General features: G+C 54.8%; 2 protein-coding genes across 2 annotated transcripts; both read right to left on the bottom strand.

The window, feature by feature from the left end:
• Positions 1–3: 3 nt before the first annotated feature.
• LOC144790834 (uncharacterized) lies at positions 4–6573 on the bottom strand. The gene is made up of 3 exons (XM_078665505.1): positions 6168–6573; positions 4865–5808; positions 4–12 (listed from the first exon to the last, which is right to left on the bottom strand). Exons 1-3 carry the CDS (start codon positions 6250–6252, stop codon positions 4–6), a joined length of 1038 nt encoding a protein of 345 aa, XP_078521631.1. The 5' UTR covers positions 6253–6573.
• A 3873-nt stretch (positions 6574–10446) lies between these two features.
• On the bottom strand, positions 10447–19366 carry LOC144790833 (uncharacterized). Its single transcript, XM_078665504.1, has 3 exons — positions 18961–19366; positions 17658–18601; positions 10447–10467 (listed from the first exon to the last, which is right to left on the bottom strand). Exons 1-3 carry the CDS (start codon positions 19043–19045, stop codon positions 10447–10449), a joined length of 1050 nt encoding a protein of 349 aa, XP_078521630.1. The 5' UTR covers positions 19046–19366.
• Between the last annotated feature and the right edge of the window lie 276 nt (positions 19367–19642).

Below are 19642 nucleotides of genomic sequence, written 5' to 3'. Positions count from 1 at the left end.
AGATCAAACAGACTAATGTGAGAAAAACAAATAGGTAAAGCTTATTTCAACCAAATGTTTTTTTGTTTCTCAACAAATTATTTAAATTAATCAAAAGTGTTTTTTATATATATCTGTTGTCTCTTTACAGTCGATGCGTTTCAGCCAATCAATTCTGGCCTCTTCAGGACTAGGGCTATTCAAAATCCATCTTCCCTCCAAAATCAACATTCCAGCAAATGTAATCATCTGAAGTGGAAGGTCAGGCAGCTGATAGCCTAGATGTAATTTGGGGGATTTTCTCGCAATTGAGCTGTCTGGATGAATTTCCTGAGGGCTCTTTTCGTACAGAAGCCAGAACAGGATAGAGACAAGTTGTGATCGTTCACCCAAAGAAATTATGGGGAAAGGCCTCACCTCGCCTGGCACTCGCTCATGTCTAGAAGAGGCCCCGCTCTGTCCGTTGGTACCTCGGGCTTAAACTAAGCCGAGGGGGAGGGCTGTGCTAGTCTCAGTCCAATCTCAAGCAGACTCCTTCCCTAGACAGATTGACAGGGCTGTGATGGTAACAGCCCAAACCCAAACTGAGGGGCTCATTAGGATGGCGGACGGAAGAGCCACCGCGGCCCTGTAGTAGGCGGAAAAAGCCTTTTCCGTGTCCGCCTGCCGCGGATACTCCGTCCGCCATATCAGGATAGGAAAACGTGTCAAATTCCCGTCCGCGACGGGAAAGCACGCTCCGCCGCCGAACTACACACGAGAGCGTGGCGGACGGAACACATCCGGAGGCCACGCCGTACGGACTGACGTCGAAGACCGTCCTCCAAATCAAGATGGCGGAAAATACACATAAAACCGCAGCGGAAAAACAACCTGTCTGAACACGGCGGAATCCCCACTGCGAAGACAGGTGACATAGCAGAGATACCCACCGCAAGCTGACCAACACCATGGACCCAGCGCTACACGCTTTCCCGATGCTCTTCGCGATCCACCACGTCCTAGTCATGGCCCACCACGGACGACGACGCAGGTAAGGCACAAACCATTGGCTGTCTGCAGGGGAATACCAGTAAGGGACGTGACGTAGGGAGGGGGAGTGTCATGTTACCGAAACCACTGATGAGAAGCATATACAAATACACATTTGTAGTACGCAAGCAGGAATGACAACGACAGACCACGAGACCTGATAGACAACCTTTATTGTACAAAATAGGGGTAAAATCACAGTGTATGCGTGAGCATGGGCAAAGTGGGCACCACAGCAGCTACATCATTGGCAGTCAACGAGAGGGCAGAATGCAGTATCAGAGCATCAACAGGGCATTGTGCAGTACAGAGCAGCTACATCAGAGGCAGTCAACGAGAGGGCAGAATACAGTATCAGAGCATCAACAGGGCATTGTGCAGTACAGAGCAGGTACATCATTGGCAGTCAACGAGAGGGCAGAATGCAGTATCAGAGCATCAACAGGGCATTGTGCTGTACAGAGCAGGTACATCATTGGCAGCACATGAGAGGGCAGAATGCAGTATCAGAGCATCAACAGGGCATTGTGCTGTACAGAGCAGGTACATCATTGGCAGCACATGAGAGGGCAGAATGCAGTATCAGAGCATCAACAGGGCATTGTGCTGTACAGAGCAGGTACATCATTGGCAGCACATGAGAGGGGCTAAGTGCATCAACAGTCCATTGCACAGAACAGGTCCATCACAGGCAGCACATGAGAGGGGCTAAGTGCATCAACAGTCCATTGCACAGAACAGGTCCAGAGGCAGCACATGAGAGGGGCTAAGTGCATCAACAGTCCATTGCACAGAACAGGTCCATCACAGGCAGCACATGAGAGGGGCTAAGTGCATCAACAGTCCATTGCACAGAACAGGTCCATCACAGGCACACATGAGAGGGGCTAAGTGCATCAACAGTCCATTGCACAGAACAGGTCCATCACAGGCAGCACATGAGAGGGGCTAAGTGCATCAACAGTCCATTGCACAGAACAGGTCCATCAGAGGCACACATGAGAGGGGCTAAGTGCATCAACAGTCCATTGCACAGAACAGGTCCATCACAGGCAGCACATGAGAGGGGCTAAGTGCATCAACAGTCCATTGCACTGAACAGGTCCATCATTGGCAGCACATGAGAGGGGCAGAATACAGTATCAGAGCATCAACAGGGCATTGTGCAGTACAGAGCAGGTACATCATTGGCAGTCAACGAGAGGGCAGAATGCAGTATCAGAGCATCAACAGGGCATTGTGCTGTACAGAGCAGGTACATCATTGGCAGCACATGAGAGGGCAGAATGCAGTATCAGAGCATCAACAGGGCATTGTGCTGTACAGAGCAGGTACATCATTGGCAGCACATGAGAGGGGCTAAGTGCATCAACAGTCCATTGCACAGAACAGGTCCATCACAGGCAGCACATGAGAGGGGCTAAGTGCATCAACAGTCCATTGCACAGAACAGGTCCAGAGGCAGCACATGAGAGGGGCTAAGTGCATCAACAGTCCATTGCACAGAACAGGTCCATCAGAGGCACACATGAGAGGGGCTAAGTGCATCAACAGTCCATTGCACAGAACAGGTCCATCACAGGCAGCACATGAGAGGGGCTAAGTGCATCAACAGTCCATTGCACAGAACAGGTCCATCAGAGGCACACATGAGAGGGGCTAAGTGCATCAACAGTCCATTGCACTGAACAGGTCCATCAGAGGCAGCACATGAGAGGGGCTAAGTGCATCAACAGTCCATTGCACTGAACAGGTCCATCAGAGGCAGCACATGAGAGGGGCAGAATGCAGTATCAGAGCATCAACAGGGCAATGTGCAGTACAGAACAGGTACATCAGAGGCAGTAAACGAGAGGGCAGAATGCAGTATCAGAGCATCAACAGGGCAATGTGCAGTACAGAACAGGTACATCAGAGGCAGTAAACGAGAGGGCAGAATGCAGTATCAGAGCATCAACAGGGCAATGTGCAGCACAGAACAGGTACATCAGAGGCAGTAAACGAGAGGGCAGAATGCAGTATCAGAGCATCAACAGGGCAATGTGCAGCACAGAACAGGTACATCAGAGGCAGCACAACTACGTGTCCCTACCAAACCGTCACAGGGACCACAAGAGTGCCACGCAGTTCTCAATGGACACACCATGTGAACTAACATTTGAGTGAAGTGTACAGCACCTCACATCACAGAATCAGGGGGACTGCGTGAACTACCTGCCTCGGACACACTGGCAGCACCAGCAACAGGAGTGTGAGACACAGACACAGCCCGAGTGACACACACATGGGCCACGGACCCAGACACACTGGCAGCACCAGCAACAGGAGTGTGAGATACAGCCACAGCCCGAGTGACACACACATGGGCCACGGACCCAGACACACTGGCAGCACCAGCAACAGGAGTGTGAGACACAGCCACAGCCCGAGTGACACACACATGGGCCACGGACCCAGACACACTGGCAGCACCAGCAACAGGAGTGTGAGACACAGCCACAGCCCGAGTGACACACACATGGGCCACGGACCCAGACACACTGGCAGCACCAGCAACAGGAGTGTGAGACACAGCCACAGATGTAGTCACTGACACGTGAGCCACTGACCCAGACAGACTGCCAGCACCAGAAACAGGAGTGTGCAACACAGCCACAGATCTCCTAACTGACACGTGAGCCATAGACCCACATACCCTGCCAGGATCTGCAACAGGAGAGGGCACAACTGACACTGTGCCACCATCTGATACACGAGAGTCAACTGCACCAGCGCCACTGGGACAACTGAAATGATGAGCCACAGGGCTGTATGGGCCAGGAGGCAGGGTGGGCCTGGGAGCTGGGGATAGCTCACCTAGAGCCAAATCGGGGTTGGCAGGTGTCAATGGTGTGTGTCTGCGTTTCTTAGGGTGGTGTGAGTGCACCCTGGACAGGACAGGACTGCCAAGTGGTGGGGACTCCAAAGAATCACCACCCAGCATAGGTGGCGCAACTGCTGCGGGGGATCTGGTTTCGGGGGACGTGCTGGAGCCTGCTTGTCGTTTGCTCTGTGCCTGCCGCCTGGACTCGGAATGATGTGTAATGGGGGATGCAACAACAGGGGACACCCTCCTCTGCTTCTGACTGGCCTGGATGGGAGTGGAGGTATGGGGGGACTCCGCCGCGGAGACATCAGTGTTACGTTTAGTAGAAAACATCAGCCTCAGTGCAGCCAGGGGTGAAGTATGCCTGTCCTTGATAGCGCCATTGTCCATGCCAGATGCCTTGTCCGTAGGATGTGCCTTATCCTTAGGTGGAGTGTTGTCTCTGGATGTAGCCTGTGCCCTGCTCGCCGCCCTGTTCCTGCCAGCAGACTTGTCGTCTGTGGTGCACCTGTCTCCAGCAGACACCTGCTGTCTGTGTGTGTCCCTGTCCTTGGGAGAGTCCCTTACCTCTGCTGTGGGCCTGCTCTTGGGAGTCTCCCTGCTCTTAGTAGGTGCCTTAGTCTTCTCACTGTCCTTGGGAGAGTCCCTTACCTCTGCTGTGGGCCTGCTCTTGGGAGTCTCCCTGCTCTTAGTAGGTGCCTTAGTCTTCTCACTGTCCTTGGGAGAGTCCCTTACCTCTGCTGTGGGCCTGCTCTTGGGAGTCTCCCTGCTCTTAGTAGGTGCCTTAGTCTTCTCACTGTCCTTGGGAGAGTCCCTTACCTCTGCTGTGGGCCTGCTCTTGGGAGTCTCCCTGCTCTTAGTAGGTGCCTTAGTCTTCTCACTGTCCTTGGGAGTGTCCCTTACCTCTGCTGTGGGCCTGCTCTTGGGAGTCTCCCTGCTCTTAGTAGGTGCCTTAGTCTTCTCACTGTCCTTGGGAGAGTCCCTTACCTCTGCTGTGGGCCTGCTCTTGGGAGTCTCCCTGCTCTTAGTAGGTGCCTTTGTCTTCTGACTGGCCTTGTCCAAGGAACAGTCCATGGACATGTGACTATCCCTTGCCTTGGGAGTACCTTTCGTGTTGAATGGCTGTGTAGCTCCGGAAGGCATGTCCCCCAACAACACTTGTGGATCCTGTGTGTGTACTCCAGTGCATCTGACGTCGTCTACGTGAACAGATTTAGCTGATCTAGGGGATGGGGTCTGTGCCCTGCGTGCCCTGACGTGCTGTCTGACGCTGCTTCTAGTGCAATAAGCTGTATTTGAGTCCTGCTCAGAATAATCACTACCCCCTGAGACATCCAGCGGTGTAGATGGTGAAACACAAGTAGCACCCTGTTCGTTCGACTGTACTATTGCAGACGACACACTGCTTGCCAATGACTGCACTGTCCTGTGTAGACCTGCAAGATCGCCATGCATCCCTTCCATGAATGCCACCACCTGCCCCAACTTCCTATCATGGTCCTGGAAAGCATTTGTCATATTGGTCTGCCCCACACACAGCTGTCTGAGCAGATCAACGGCCTCAGCACACAGTGCATTTTGGCTCACCGTGGCAGGGGCAGCGGTGCCTGCACCGAACGCCACTCTGCTCCCCCTACTCCTCCGGCCACGAACAGTACATGGTGCAGTTGGCGGAAGTGTGGGCCCTGTGTGCTGTCTTACGACAGAAGGTGGTGAGTGCCCACTCCCAGTCTGTGACAACAGTGCAGGCTCACCCAGAGTGTCCGACGAGGAGGACGATGGCGTCTCCACATGCGAGTCCTCAGGGACGGTCCTGTCCCCCTCTCCGGCGCTGGCCTCCTCCGTGTCAGTCTGCGTGTGTGCGAAGTCTGAGCCGGACTCATTTCCTCGGCTACTCTCCACCGTCTGTGGCTGAGTGTCCTCTGTCAAAGCTGAAATGCACAGAAAAGATGTGTGAGTCATGGGCACACTCACGTACAGAAGGAACAGGATAGCCAAATCACATAGCAGACAAAGGTTTAGGAGCCCTCATCCTGCACATGGCCCACCCCTACCAGTCATCCTCACATTTTCTGCCATGGGGCCATGGACCACTAGGGGATGTGCTTTTACACTCAACTACTAAGCAAGTGGCGTGTCAACATGGCGGACCTGGATGTCAAATGAGTACCGCCCAATGGGACCAAAAAGGCATCACAGGCATACATACGCAACACGGAACTCAATAGTGTGTCTGTGCACCAATACATGCATAGCACTCACAGGTTTCCTACACAGACAGTATGCTCACCGCTAGTTTGCTGTCGATCGGCACTCAGACGTTCGGCCAGTTCAGGATGCGTCACTGCAATGATACGTTGCATGAGAGGGGTCATGGAGCGTCGGGCCAGACGGGGCGTCCTTGGAATCAGGCCCAGTGTTACTTCCGCTACATTCTTGCTCAGCCTGGAAATGTCGTCCCAGCGTTTGTGGCAGTGTGTATGTCGTCTGTTGCACACCCCCAATGCCCGTACTTCCCTTGCTATGCTCCTCCACAGGTCCTTGCGAAGGTGCAGCTTGACCTACCATGATGGGAGACAAAAGGGTGTAAGTCAGTGGACAGGTGGCCTGTCACACACATAGGGGCAAGACGTTACTGTCAGCAGCCATGCACAATCAGGAACATATGTCTAGCCCACACTACACAGCTAAGATAGAAATAGGCCTGATCATTCGGCCCCCTCATGCACACCAACATGTCCCACACTGCACTTACCACCCGTCCCGGTGCGCCGTAGAGGCGTCCATAGTTGCGGAGTACACCGTCCACGAGGACATCAAGCTCCGCGGCGGTGAAGGGTCGAGACCGGATCTCTTTGCCTGACGACATGGCAAGATCACGGAGTATGGCACTAGAGCAGCAGTCGGTGGTCAGCTCAGCAGCAGCAGCAGGTCGAGGTGATGGTCACAGGCAGCAGTCGGTGGTCAGCTCAGCAGCAGCAGCAGGTCGAGGTGATGGTCACAGGCAGCAGTCGGTGGTCAGCTCAGCAGCAGCAGCAGGTCGAGGTGATGGTCACAGGCAGCAATGGTCCCCAGGGTAGAAAGTTTCATTTTGGCCAACACACATATATAGGGCCCTCAGCACGTGTCAGTGGCATACGTCGCCAGCAATTGGTCAGCCCTGGAAGCGTGATCGTGAAATGGCCCAATGACTGGCCCTGTTGTTGCGGTGCACAGCTTCCTCTACTTGCGATTGGCCGTATGCGGCCAGCGTCCCTCTTCCCATTGGCTGCATGTGCAGGGACCGTCACGGGCACACATCGGCAACCGCACGTGCAAGCCTCACGGAAGGAAGCTTCAGTTGCAACAATGTTGTATCACTGGCGCCTCCATGGCGGTGCACGTACACAGCGGGGGAGGTGCAGGCCTATACACCCTGTAGATGTACTCAATGGACATGCCAGTTCATGACCCCCCTTACAGTCACCTTGCATCATCCACCGTACACCGGCCGGAGCGGCCGGCCCATGAACAACCGCCGTGCCAGGCCCTGCCCAGGACCGCCGTGCCGGCCATGGCAACAACCGCCATTGCACGGCCCTTCCACTACCGCCGTGCCAGGCCCTGCCCAGGACCGCCGTGCCGGCCATGGCAACAACCGCCATTGCACGGCCCTTCCACTACCGCCGTTCCCTGGCGGTCCGTGCAATGGCGGTTGTTGCCATGGCCGGCACGGCGGTCCTGGGCAGGGCCTGGCACGGCGGTTGTTCATGGGCCGGCCGCTCCGGCCGGTGTACGGTGGATGATGCAAGGTGACTGTAAGGGGGGTCATGAACTGGCATGTCCATTGAGTACATCTACAGGGTGTATAGGCCTGCACCTCCCCCGCTGTGTACGTGCACCGCCATGGAGGCGCCAGTGATACAACATTGTTGCAAATCGACCATCCGTCCCGGAACCTTACACATGCACTTGCCGGTGTGTGGGCGTGACGGTCTGTGCACGTGCAGACAGTGTGAATGTCGAAGGCGGCCCGCGTATGCCCAGACGTAAACAGCGGATGCAGTGCACCGCCATGGCGTGATCAATGTTAGCATCTTAGCCGATGATGCACCTTGTACCATTGTCTGCAGCTGCCTGCTCACGGTTGTGTGCGTGATTGCGTGGCTACACATGTCATGCTCCATCCCATGTGTGTCCATACCATGGCCATCGGTGAGCCACAAGTGTCCATCACGTGTGCATGTCCACATCGGGTAGTACCCTACACAATTCAGTCGTACCTCACATGTACACAGTAGATCCCGTATGAATGGGCACCTGTGAATCAGTTGTGAGTGAGTGGTATGTGTCAGATGATGACTATGGTGGGGGTTCTGTTGTGTACTGTACATGTGTGTTGCCTATTGTGTCCCCATGCATGTGATGTCCGTATGCCCACCATTCCTGGTGTTGCCATTGGGGCATCATGATATGGGGGGGTGGGGGGGTGTTTAATTTAGTATGTGTGCATGTACTTGCATGTGTGCATGTGATGTTGGGCCTACACATGTGGGTCATGTCACATGTCTGGTTGGCAGTGATGTTGAGGTGAGACACTGTGCATTGCACATGTTGCTAAACATCATGTTGCTAGTGGATGCACATTGTAGCTACGTCGGTCCATGTTGTCCTGACAATCAGAGGAGTCACACATATGACAAGCATACACTGGATACTACATGTTGGTAGAGGGCGTTGACATGTGATTGAGGTGCACACACGTGCGTTGTATGTTAATTGACTTCCATTCCATCTACTCCCACACAGGAGGGCTCCAAATGTCCTTCGCCCATACACTGTGCTGGAGGATATGGTGGACGAGGAGGTGATCCGGAAATTCAGGCTGGATCGCCGTCGATTGTTGCAACTTGTGACCCTATTGTCTCCTCATCTGCAGCCGCGAAGAACCTATCCAGGTTCCATGACACCCACGCAAAAGGTGATGGCGGCACTCCATTTCTTCGCAACAGGCACATTCCAGTACACAGTTGGAGATGCCGGGGGAATGTCACAGGCCATGTTCAGCACGGTACTCCGGGATGTACTGACAGCCATGATGCTGTACAAGCATGACTATATACATTTCCCTCAGGCGGCGGACTTGCCAGCGGTCAAAGCTGGCTTCTATGCCCTGGGTCGTATACCACACGTTGTGGGTTCCATTGATGGCACGCATATCGCGATCATTGCACCACGGGCACGTGAGCAGGTGTATAGGAATCGGAAACACTTCCATTCCCTGAACGTGCAGGTGGTGTGCCAGGCCGACAACATCATCTCACATGTGTGTGCAAGATTCCCTGGCTCTGCACATGACGCCCACATCATGCGGAGCAGCATGGTCCCCCAACTGATGGCTAATCTTCGTCCAGCACAAGCGTGGCTTGTTGGTGAGTATGCTGTGGTGACAGGAGTGATATCTGTGTGGCATGGTGTGCCCCACAATGCAGGTTGTGATGTTTCTCTCTCTCTCTCTTCCACCAACACAGGCGACTCGGCTTACCCAAACAGGCCTTGGCTGCTCAGTCCCTTACGCAATCCCACTACACCAGGAGAAATGAGATACAATGATGCCCATGGTAGGACACGTCGAGTGGTAGAACGGACATTTGGCCTGCTCAAGTCAAGGTTTCGGTGCCTGGATAAGACTGGAGGGGCCCTGCCTTACTCACCAGGCAAAGTATGCAAGATCGTGATAGCGTGCTGCATGCTTCACAACCTGGCTGTGCGCTATAACATTGAACTGCTCTTGGACCCTGATGAACTGCAAGTTCCTCGCCCTCCCGACCCAGCCATGTCAACTGATGAGGATAGTGGTGAGGAGGAAGGTGTGGACCAGAGGCGCCAGATCATTGATCGCTACTTCCCTTGATTGTGAGTGTGCTCCTCTTGTGCTGCTTGGGTATGCCCTGTGAATGTGTGCTGGTGTTGTGGCATAGTGGTGTGCTTCATCTCTGTGTTCTGCTATGTGATGCATGCATGTGTGTGTGTGTGCTAAATTGTGGCCAATGCACGTCTCCATGATGTGTGTCGTCTCATCCATTACTGTTGTGATGCGTGTGGGTAGTTAAATGTTGCACTGCAGTGTGTTCTGATGTGTGTGATCTTGTTTCCTGACGTGTCTTTGCGGTTTCTATTTTCCCTAGGTCACTCCCGCAGCGCCATGATTCTGTACCAGTTGGATACCTGTACCTAGTAACATCTGTTTCTGATGCATTCATGTGAATAAACATGGAGACAACACATGATTGAGTGAGTAAGTGGCTTTTATTTACAAAATGTGCATGGGTGTAGGTGCATATTTACAAATGAGTGAAGGGGTGGGGGAGTGAGAGTTGAAGGTTATGGCAGATGAAATGTCCGTGCGGACACCACATAGGGTGGTGTCTGCCTAGTACAGCAGGCCTGTGGCAGGTGGGACCGGATAGTTGGCAGGGTGAATGGCATGCGCAGGTACTGGGACAGTCATTTTCTGTTCCTCTTGGAGCGTGTGGCAGGTGCTTCCACACTGCTGTCGCCCACTTCCAGCCTCGGTCGGCCCCTCCGTCTTACTGCCGGTACGGTGTCATCTGGTTGTGCAGGGGCATCGGGTACCACATCCGCCGCAGGTGGCGGTGGCGGTGGCGGTGGCGGTGGCGGTGGCGGTGGCGGTGTTTGTGGCCTGATTGTCCTGGTGAAGATGTCCACTAGTTGGCCAAGCCGCCTCTCAATGGCCCCCAACATTGCAGTGTTATCTACAAAGTCCTGGTGGGCCCGGTCTGCCTGTGCCTGACCACGTTGGTAGCTCACCTCCACCCTGCCCAGTGCCTCCAATGACTGTTGCACTGGATTGGGTGTGTTGGTATCCTCCCGTGTTCTTTGACGTATGCTCCTGCCTGCCGGATCTGGCCTTGCATCTCTGCCTTGCCTCACACTCTCCCTGCGTGGCTGGGATGGCGCTGGCACGGCGTTGGCCGTTGGGTTGGGCAGGGTGGCAGGAGTGGTGGTAGCAGTGGTGGTGGTGGTGGAGGTGGTGCTGGTGGTGGCTGTGCAGGTCACAGTGGCCGGTGTTGTCACAATGGCAGAGGCCGTAGTTGTTGGTGCAGGGGTGACCTGGGAGCCAGATGGCCCTGGCTGGCTGCTTGTGCCGGGATCATCCTCTGCCCCGGAGGTGGCTGGCCAATCGTCCCCTGAGACGTCTGTGATTGGCGAGTCTGGAGGGCGGGTGTTGCTTCCAGCTGTCAGATGTGGATGACCTGCAAAACCAAAATGTGATGATGAGTAATGTGGACTTGACAGGTTGTTTTCACTTTTTTGGCCGATTCTGTCTGCACTGGTACTCACCCCACCCACCGCCACCGCCATCCCTATGGACATGGGGGCCTGTTGGGAGTTGTGGTTCCATCCCCTCACACCCACCACCACCCACCACCACCGCCACCGCCATCCCTATGGACATGGGGGCCTGTTGGGAGTTGTAGTTCCATCCCCTCACACCCACCACCACCACCGCCACCGCCATCCCTATGGACATGGGGGCCTGTTGGGAGTTGTGGTTCCATCCCCTCACACCCACCACCACCGCCATCCCTATGGACATGGGGGCCTGTTGGGAGTTGTAGTTCCATCCCCTCACACCCACCACCACCACCGCCACCGCCATCCCTATGGACATGGGGGCCTGTTGGGAGTTGTGGTTCCATCCCCTCACACCCACCACCACCGCCATCCCTATGGACATGGGGGCCTGTTGGGAGTTGTGGTTCCATCCCCTCACACCCACCACCACCGCCACCGCCATCCCTATGGACATGGGGGCCTGTTGGGAGTTGTGGTTCCATCCCCTCACACCCACCACCACCGCCATCCCTATGGACATGGGGGCCTGTTGGGAGTTGTGGTTCCATCCCCTCACACCCACCACCACCGCCACCGCCATCCCTATGGACATGGGGGCCTGTTGGGAGTTGTGGTTCCATCCCCTCACACCCACCACCACCCACCGCCACCGCCATCCCTATGGACATGGGGGCCTGTTGGGAGTTGTGGTTCCATCCCCTCACACCCACCGCCACCGCCATCCCTATGGACATGGGGGCCTGTTGGGAGTTGTGGTTCCATCCCCTCACACCCACCACCACCGCCATCCCTATGGACATGGGGGCCTGTTGGAGTGATTTCGACGTTGGTGAGTATGTGGACTGCATGCATGGGTTGGGCTCTGGGAGATGTGTCTTCACAGTTGTGTGAGGCACACCATGTAGTAGTGCTCGTGGTGCTTGGTTTGTACTTACCAGCCTCTTCTCCCTCAGGAAGTCCATCAAGGCTCTCAGGGTGGATGATGGTCATCACCTTCTCCTCCCACTCGGTGTAGGGTAAGGGCTCCGGAGGGGTTCCACCGCCTGTATGATTAGCCCGGAGATAGTTCTTGGCTCGTATGGCTTTGACTCGGGTCTTTAGATCGTGCCACCGCCTCTGGATGTCCTGCTTCGTCCTCGGGACGCTCCCGGAGGCATTCACCCTGGTGACTATCCGGTCCCACATGCTGTTTCTCCTGGCTATGCTGGTCTGCTGCACTAGGGCCCCGAATAAGTGGGGTTCCACACGGATGATCTCATCGACCATAACCTTCAACTCGGTGTCAGTGAATTTGGGTTTTTTTTTTGGTGCCATGGTGTGTGGTGCTCGGGGTGTGGGTTTGCGTGGATGGGGTGGTGCAGGTGTGTGGTGTGTAAGAATGGTGTGGTGGGTGTTTGTGTGGTGGGTGTGTTTGGGTGTGGGTTGTGTGAATGCTATTTCTCTTTGGGCTCAGTTCAGTGGTGTGTCCTGCTAGCAGCTATGCTGTGATGCAGAGGAGTTGTGGAGTGGGTGGGAGTTCTTTTATGGTGTGTGTCTAGACCGTGTCTGAATGGTTATTGGCAGTCAGGTGCTAGGTGGGAGTGTTGGCAGGTGTGGATTGTGTGGTGCTTGGCGGTGGATCATTGTGTGTTGTGATTGGTTTGGATATTTTCGGTGGGTGGGCGTTTTTTTTCGTGTGTTTGGTGATAAACTTCCGTGCCAATGTATGGCATTGGTTTGACAGTAGGGATGTTGTTTGTGTTGTCGTTCCGCTGTGGTGCACGGATTCTCGGTGCATTGGTTCCGCTGCGGACGTGGATGGCGGTGACTACCGGGGTACTTGCGGAGTTATCCTAATTGCGGACACGGACATTGCGCAGGTATAGCGGGGGTGGTGGATGTATTCGCGGTCATGTGCGTACGCGGCGGTCGGTGTTTTTACTGTTCCGTCCGCCTGCCGCGGACTCAGGTGTACTCCGACCGCCGCGGACGGGGATTGGAGTGCTCCGTACGCCGCGGTCGGCGTTTTTTGTATGTTTTATCCTAATTGCTGTTGCGGATTTTCCGCGGACAGGTCCGGAGTAGCTTGCCACCTTCCGCGGCGGACGGTACACGTTTCCGTCCGCCATCCTAATCGACCCCTTAGGGGTCGATTAGGATGGCGGACGGAAGAGCCACCGCGGCCCTGTAGTAGGCGGAAAAAGCCTTTTCCGTGTCCGCCTGCCGCGGATACTCCGTCCGCCATATCAGGATAGGAAAACGTGTCAAATTCCCGTCCGCGACGGGAAAGCACGCTCCGCCGCCGAACTACACACGAGAGCGTGGCGGACGGAACACATCCGGAGGCCACGCCGTACGGACTGACGTCGAAGACCGTCCTCCAAATCAAGATGGCGGAAAATACACATAAAACCGCAGCGGAAAAACAACCTGTCTGAACACGGCGGAATCCCCACTGCGAAGACAGGTGACATAGCAGAGATACCCACCGCAAGCTGACCAACACCATGGACCCAGCGCTACACGCTTTCCCGATGCTCTTCGCGATCCACCACGTCCTAGTCATGGCCCACCACGGACGACGACGCAGGTAAGGCACAAACCATTGGCTGTCTGCAGGGGAATACCAGTAAGGGACGTGACGTAGGGAGGGGGAGTGTCATGTTACCGAAACCACTGATGAGAAGCATATACAAATACACATTTGTAGTACGCAAGCAGGAATGACAACGACAGACCACGAGACCTGATAGACAACCTTTATTGTACAAAATAGGGGTAAAATCACAGTGTATGCGTGAGCATGGGCAAAGTGGGCACCACAGCAGCTACATCATTGGCAGTCAACGAGAGGGCAGAATGCAGTATCAGAGCATCAACAGGGCATTGTGCAGTACAGAGCAGCTACATCAGAGGCAGTCAACGAGAGGGCAGAATACAGTATCAGAGCATCAACAGGGCATTGTGCAGTACAGAGCAGGTACATCATTGGCAGTCAACGAGAGGGCAGAATGCAGTATCAGAGCATCAACAGGGCATTGTGCTGTACAGAGCAGGTACATCATTGGCAGCACATGAGAGGGCAGAATGCAGTATCAGAGCATCAACAGGGCATTGTGCTGTACAGAGCAGGTACATCATTGGCAGCACATGAGAGGGCAGAATGCAGTATCAGAGCATCAACAGGGCATTGTGCTGTACAGAGCAGGTACATCATTGGCAGCACATGAGAGGGGCTAAGTGCATCAACAGTCCATTGCACAGAACAGGTCCATCACAGGCAGCACATGAGAGGGGCTAAGTGCATCAACAGTCCATTGCACAGAACAGGTCCAGAGGCAGCACATGAGAGGGGCTAAGTGCATCAACAGTCCATTGCACAGAACAGGTCCATCACAGGCAGCACATGAGAGGGGCTAAGTGCATCAACAGTCCATTGCACAGAACAGGTCCATCACAGGCACACATGAGAGGGGCTAAGTGCATCAACAGTCCATTGCACAGAACAGGTCCATCACAGGCAGCACATGAGAGGGGCTAAGTGCATCAACAGTCCATTGCACAGAACAGGTCCATCAGAGGCACACATGAGAGGGGCTAAGTGCATCAACAGTCCATTGCACAGAACAGGTCCATCACAGGCAGCACATGAGAGGGGCTAAGTGCATCAACAGTCCATTGCACTGAACAGGTCCATCATTGGCAGCACATGAGAGGGGCAGAATACAGTATCAGAGCATCAACAGGGCATTGTGCAGTACAGAGCAGGTACATCATTGGCAGTCAACGAGAGGGCAGAATGCAGTATCAGAGCATCAACAGGGCATTGTGCTGTACAGAGCAGGTACATCATTGGCAGCACATGAGAGGGCAGAATGCAGTATCAGAGCATCAACAGGGCATTGTGCTGTACAGAGCAGGTACATCATTGGCAGCACATGAGAGGGGCTAAGTGCATCAACAGTCCATTGCACAGAACAGGTCCATCACAGGCAGCACATGAGAGGGGCTAAGTGCATCAACAGTCCATTGCACAGAACAGGTCCAGAGGCAGCACATGAGAGGGGCTAAGTGCATCAACAGTCCATTGCACAGAACAGGTCCATCAGAGGCACACATGAGAGGGGCTAAGTGCATCAACAGTCCATTGCACAGAACAGGTCCATCACAGGCAGCACATGAGAGGGGCTAAGTGCATCAACAGTCCATTGCACAGAACAGGTCCATCAGAGGCACACATGAGAGGGGCTAAGTGCATCAACAGTCCATTGCACTGAACAGGTCCATCAGAGGCAGCACATGAGAGGGGCTAAGTGCATCAACAGTCCATTGCACTGAACAGGTCCATCAGAGGCAGCACATGAGAGGGGCAGAATGCAGTATCAGAGCATCAACAGGGCAATGTGCAGTACAGAACAGGTACATCAGAGGCAGTAAACGAGAGGGCAGAATGCAGTATCAGAGCATCAACAGGGCAATGTGCAGTACAGAACAGGTACATCAGAGGCAGTAAACGAGAGGGCAGAATGCAGTATCAGAGCATCAACAGGGCAATGTGCAGCACAGAACAGGTACATCAGAGGCAGTAAACGAGAGGGCAGAATGCAGTATCAGAGCATCAACAGGGCAATGTGCAGCACAGAACAGGTACATCAGAGGCAGCACAACTACGTGTCCCTACCAAACCGTCACAGGGACCACAAGAGTGCCACGCAGTTCTCAATGGACACACCATGTGAACTAACATTTGAGTGAAGTGTACAGCACCTCACATCACAGAATCAGGGGGACTGCGTGAACTACCTGCCTCGGACACACTGGCAGCACCAGCAACAGGAGTGTGAGACACAGACACAGCCCGAGTGACACACACATGGGCCACGGACCCAGACACACTGGCAGCACCAGCAACAGGAGTGTGAGATACAGCCACAGCCCGAGTGACACACACATGGGCCACGGACCCAGACACACTGGCAGCACCAGCAACAGGAGTGTGAGACACAGCCACAGCCCGAGTGACACACACATGGGCCACGGACCCAGACACACTGGCAGCACCAGCAACAGGAGTGTGAGACACAGCCACAGCCCGAGTGACACACACATGGGCCACGGACCCAGACACACTGGCAGCACCAGCAACAGGAGTGTGAGACACAGCCACAGATGTAGTCACTGACACGTGAGCCACTGACCCAGACAGACTGCCAGCACCAGAAACAGGAGTGTGCAACACAGCCACAGATCTCCTAACTGACACGTGAGCCATAGACCCACATACCCTGCCAGGATCTGCAACAGGAGAGGGCACAACTGACACTGTGCCACCATCTGATACACGAGAGTCAACTGCACCAGCGCCACTGGGACAACTGAAATGATGAGCCACAGGGCTGTATGGGCCAGGAGGCAGGGTGGGCCTGGGAGCTGGGGATAGCTCACCTAGAGCCAAATCGGGGTTGGCAGGTGTCAATGGTGTGTGTGTGCGTTTCTTAGGGTGGTGTGAGTGCACCCTGGACAGGACAGGACTGCCAAGTGGTGGGGACTCCAAAGAATCACCACCCAGCATAGGTGGCGCAACTGCTGCGGGGGATCTGGTTTCGGGGGACGTGCTGGAGCCTGCTTGTCGTTTGCTCTGTGCCTGCCGCCTGGACTCGGAATGATGTGTAATGGGGGATGCAACAACAGGGGACACCCTCCTCTGCTTCTGACTGGCCTGGATGGGAGTGGAGGTATGGGGGGACTCCGCCGCGGAGACATCAGTGTTACGTTTAGTAGAAAACATCAGCCTCAGTGCAGCCAGGGGTGAAGTATGCCTGTCCTTGATAGCGCCATTGTCCATGCCAGATGCCTTGTCCGTAGGATGTGCCTTATCCTTAGGTGGAGTGTTGTCTCTGGATGTAGCCTGTGCCCTGCTCGCCGCCCTGTTCCTGCCAGCAGACTTGTCGTCTGTGGTGCACCTGTCTCCAGCAGACACCTGCTGTCTGTGTGTGTCCCTGTCCTTGGGAGAGTCCCTTACCTCTGCTGTGGGCCTGCTCTTGGGAGTCTCCCTGCTCTTAGTAGGTGCCTTAGTCTTCTCACTGTCCTTGGGAGAGTCCCTTACCTCTGCTGTGGGCCTGCTCTTGGGAGTCTCCCTGCTCTTAGTAGGTGCCTTAGTCTTCTCACTGTCCTTGGGAGAGTCCCTTACCTCTGCTGTGGGCCTGCTCTTGGGAGTCTCCCTGCTCTTAGTAGGTGCCTTAGTCTTCTCACTGTCCTTGGGAGAGTCCCTTACCTCTGCTGTGGGCCTGCTCTTGGGAGTCTCCCTGCTCTTAGTAGGTGCCTTAGTCTTCTCACTGTCCTTGGGAGTGTCCCTTACCTCTGCTGTGGGCCTGCTCTTGGGAGTCTCCCTGCTCTTAGTAGGTGCCTTAGTCTTCTCACTGTCCTTGGGAGAGTCCCTTACCTCTGCTGTGGGCCTGCTCTTGGGAGTCTCCCTGCTCTTAGTAGGTGCCTTTGTCTTCTGACTGGCCTTGTCCAAGGAACAGTCCATGGACATGTGACTATCCCTTGCCTTGGGAGTACCTTTCGTGTTGAATGGCTGTGTAGCTCCGGAAGGCATGTCCCCCAACAACACTTGTGGATCCTGTGTGTGTACTCCAGTGCATCTGACGTCGTCTACGTGAACAGATTTAGCTGATCTAGGGGATGGGGTCTGTGCCCTGCGTGCCCTGACGTGCTGTCTGACGCTGCTTCTAGTGCAATAAGCTGTATTTGAGTCCTGCTCAGAATAATCACTACCCCCTGAGACATCCAGCGGTGTAGATGGTGAAACACAAGTAGCACCCTGTTCGTTCGACTGTACTATTGCAGACGACACACTGCTTGCCAATGACTGCACTGTCCTGTGTAGACCTGCAAGATCGCCATGCATCCCTTCCATGAATGCCACCACCTGCCCCAACTTCCTATCATGGTCCTGGAAAGCATTTGTCATATTGGTCTGCCCCACACACAGCTGTCTGAGCAGATCAACGGCCTCAGCACACAGTGCATTTTGGCTCACCGTGGCAGGGGCAGCGGTGCCTGCACCGAACGCCACTCTGCTCCCCCTACTCCTCCGGCCACGAACAGTACATGGTGCAGTTGGCGGAAGTGTGGGCCCTGTGTGCTGTCTTACGACAGAAGGTGGTGAGTGCCCACTCCCAGTCTGTGACAACAGTGCAGGCTCACCCAGAGTGTCCGACGAGGAGGACGATGGCGTCTCCACATGCGAGTCCTCAGGGACGGTCCTGTCCCCCTCTCCGGCGCTGGCCTCCTCCGTGTCAGTCTGCGTGTGTGCGAAGTCTGAGCCGGACTCATTTCCTCGGCTACTCTCCACCGTCTGTGGCTGAGTGTCCTCTGTCAAAGCTGAAATGCACAGAAAAGATGTGTGAGTCATGGGCACACTCACGTACAGAAGGAACAGGATAGCCAAATCACATAGCAGACAAAGGTTTAGGAGCCCTCATCCTGCACATGGCCCACCCCTACCAGTCATCCTCACATTTTCTGCCATGGGGCCATGGACCACTAGGGGATGTGCTTTTACACTCAACTACTAAGCAAGTGGCGTGTCAACATGGCGGACCTGGATGTCAAATGAGTACCGCCCAATGGGACCAAAAAGGCATCACAGGCATACATACGCAACACGGAACTCAATAGTGTGTCTGTGCACCAATACATGCATAGCACTCACAGGTTTCCTACACAGACAGTATGCTCACCGCTAGTTTGCTGTCGATCGGCACTCAGACGTTCGGCCAGTTCAGGATGCGTCACTGCAATGATACGTTGCATGAGAGGGGTCATGGAGCGTCGGGCCAGACGGGGCGTCCTTGGAATCAGGCCCAGTGTTACTTCCGCTACATTCTTGCTCAGCCTGGAAATGTCGTCCCAGCGTTTGTGGCAGTGTGTATGTCGTCTGTTGCACACCCCCAATGCCCGTACTTCCCTTGCTATGCTCCTCCACAGGTCCTTGCGAAGGTGCAGCTTGACCTACCATGATGGGAGACAAAAGGGTGTAAGTCAGTGGACAGGTGGCCTGTCACACACATAGGGGCAAGACGTTACTGTCAGCAGCCATGCACAATCAGGAACATATGTCTAGCCCACACTACACAGCTAAGATAGAAATAGGCCTGATCATTCGGCCCCCTCATGCACACCAACATGTCCCACACTGCACTTACCACCCGTCCCGGTGCGCCGTAGAGGCGTCCATAGTTGCGGAGTACACCGTCCACGAGGACATCAAGCTCCGCGGCGGTGAAGGGTCGAGACCGGATCTCTTTGCCTGACGACATGGCAAGATCACGGAGTATGGCACTAGAGCAGCAGTCGGTGGTCAGCTCAGCAGCAGCAGCAGGTCGAGGTGATGGTCACAGGCAGCAGTCGGTGGTCAGCTCA

This window comes from Lissotriton helveticus, chromosome 11, assembly GCF_964261635.1.
Source record: "Lissotriton helveticus chromosome 11, aLisHel1.1, whole genome shotgun sequence".
Taxonomy (NCBI): Eukaryota; Metazoa; Chordata; class Amphibia; order Caudata; family Salamandridae; genus Lissotriton; species Lissotriton helveticus.
The sequence above is the reverse complement of the archived record's forward strand: the minus strand, read 5'-3'. Positions and strand labels throughout refer to the sequence as shown.

Bases quoted from the DNA above. Each gene is read 5' to 3' on its own strand.
- LOC144790833 (XM_078665504.1), bottom strand. From the start codon at position 19,045: ATGACCCCTCTCATGCAACGTATCATTGCAGTGACGCATCCTGAACTG. The intron at 18,602-18,960 runs GTGAGCATACTG...TGTGCATTTCAG, and splicing joins CGATCGACAGCAAACTAGCG to CTTTGACAGAGGACACTCAG. The intron at 10,468-17,657 runs GTAAGGGACTCT...CTGCACAACCAG, and splicing joins AGAGCAGGCCCACAGCAGAG to ATGACACCGTACCGGCAGTA.
- LOC144790834 (XM_078665505.1), bottom strand. From the start codon at position 6,252: ATGACCCCTCTCATGCAACGTATCATTGCAGTGACGCATCCTGAACTG. The intron at 5,809-6,167 runs GTGAGCATACTG...TGTGCATTTCAG, and splicing joins CGATCGACAGCAAACTAGCG to CTTTGACAGAGGACACTCAG.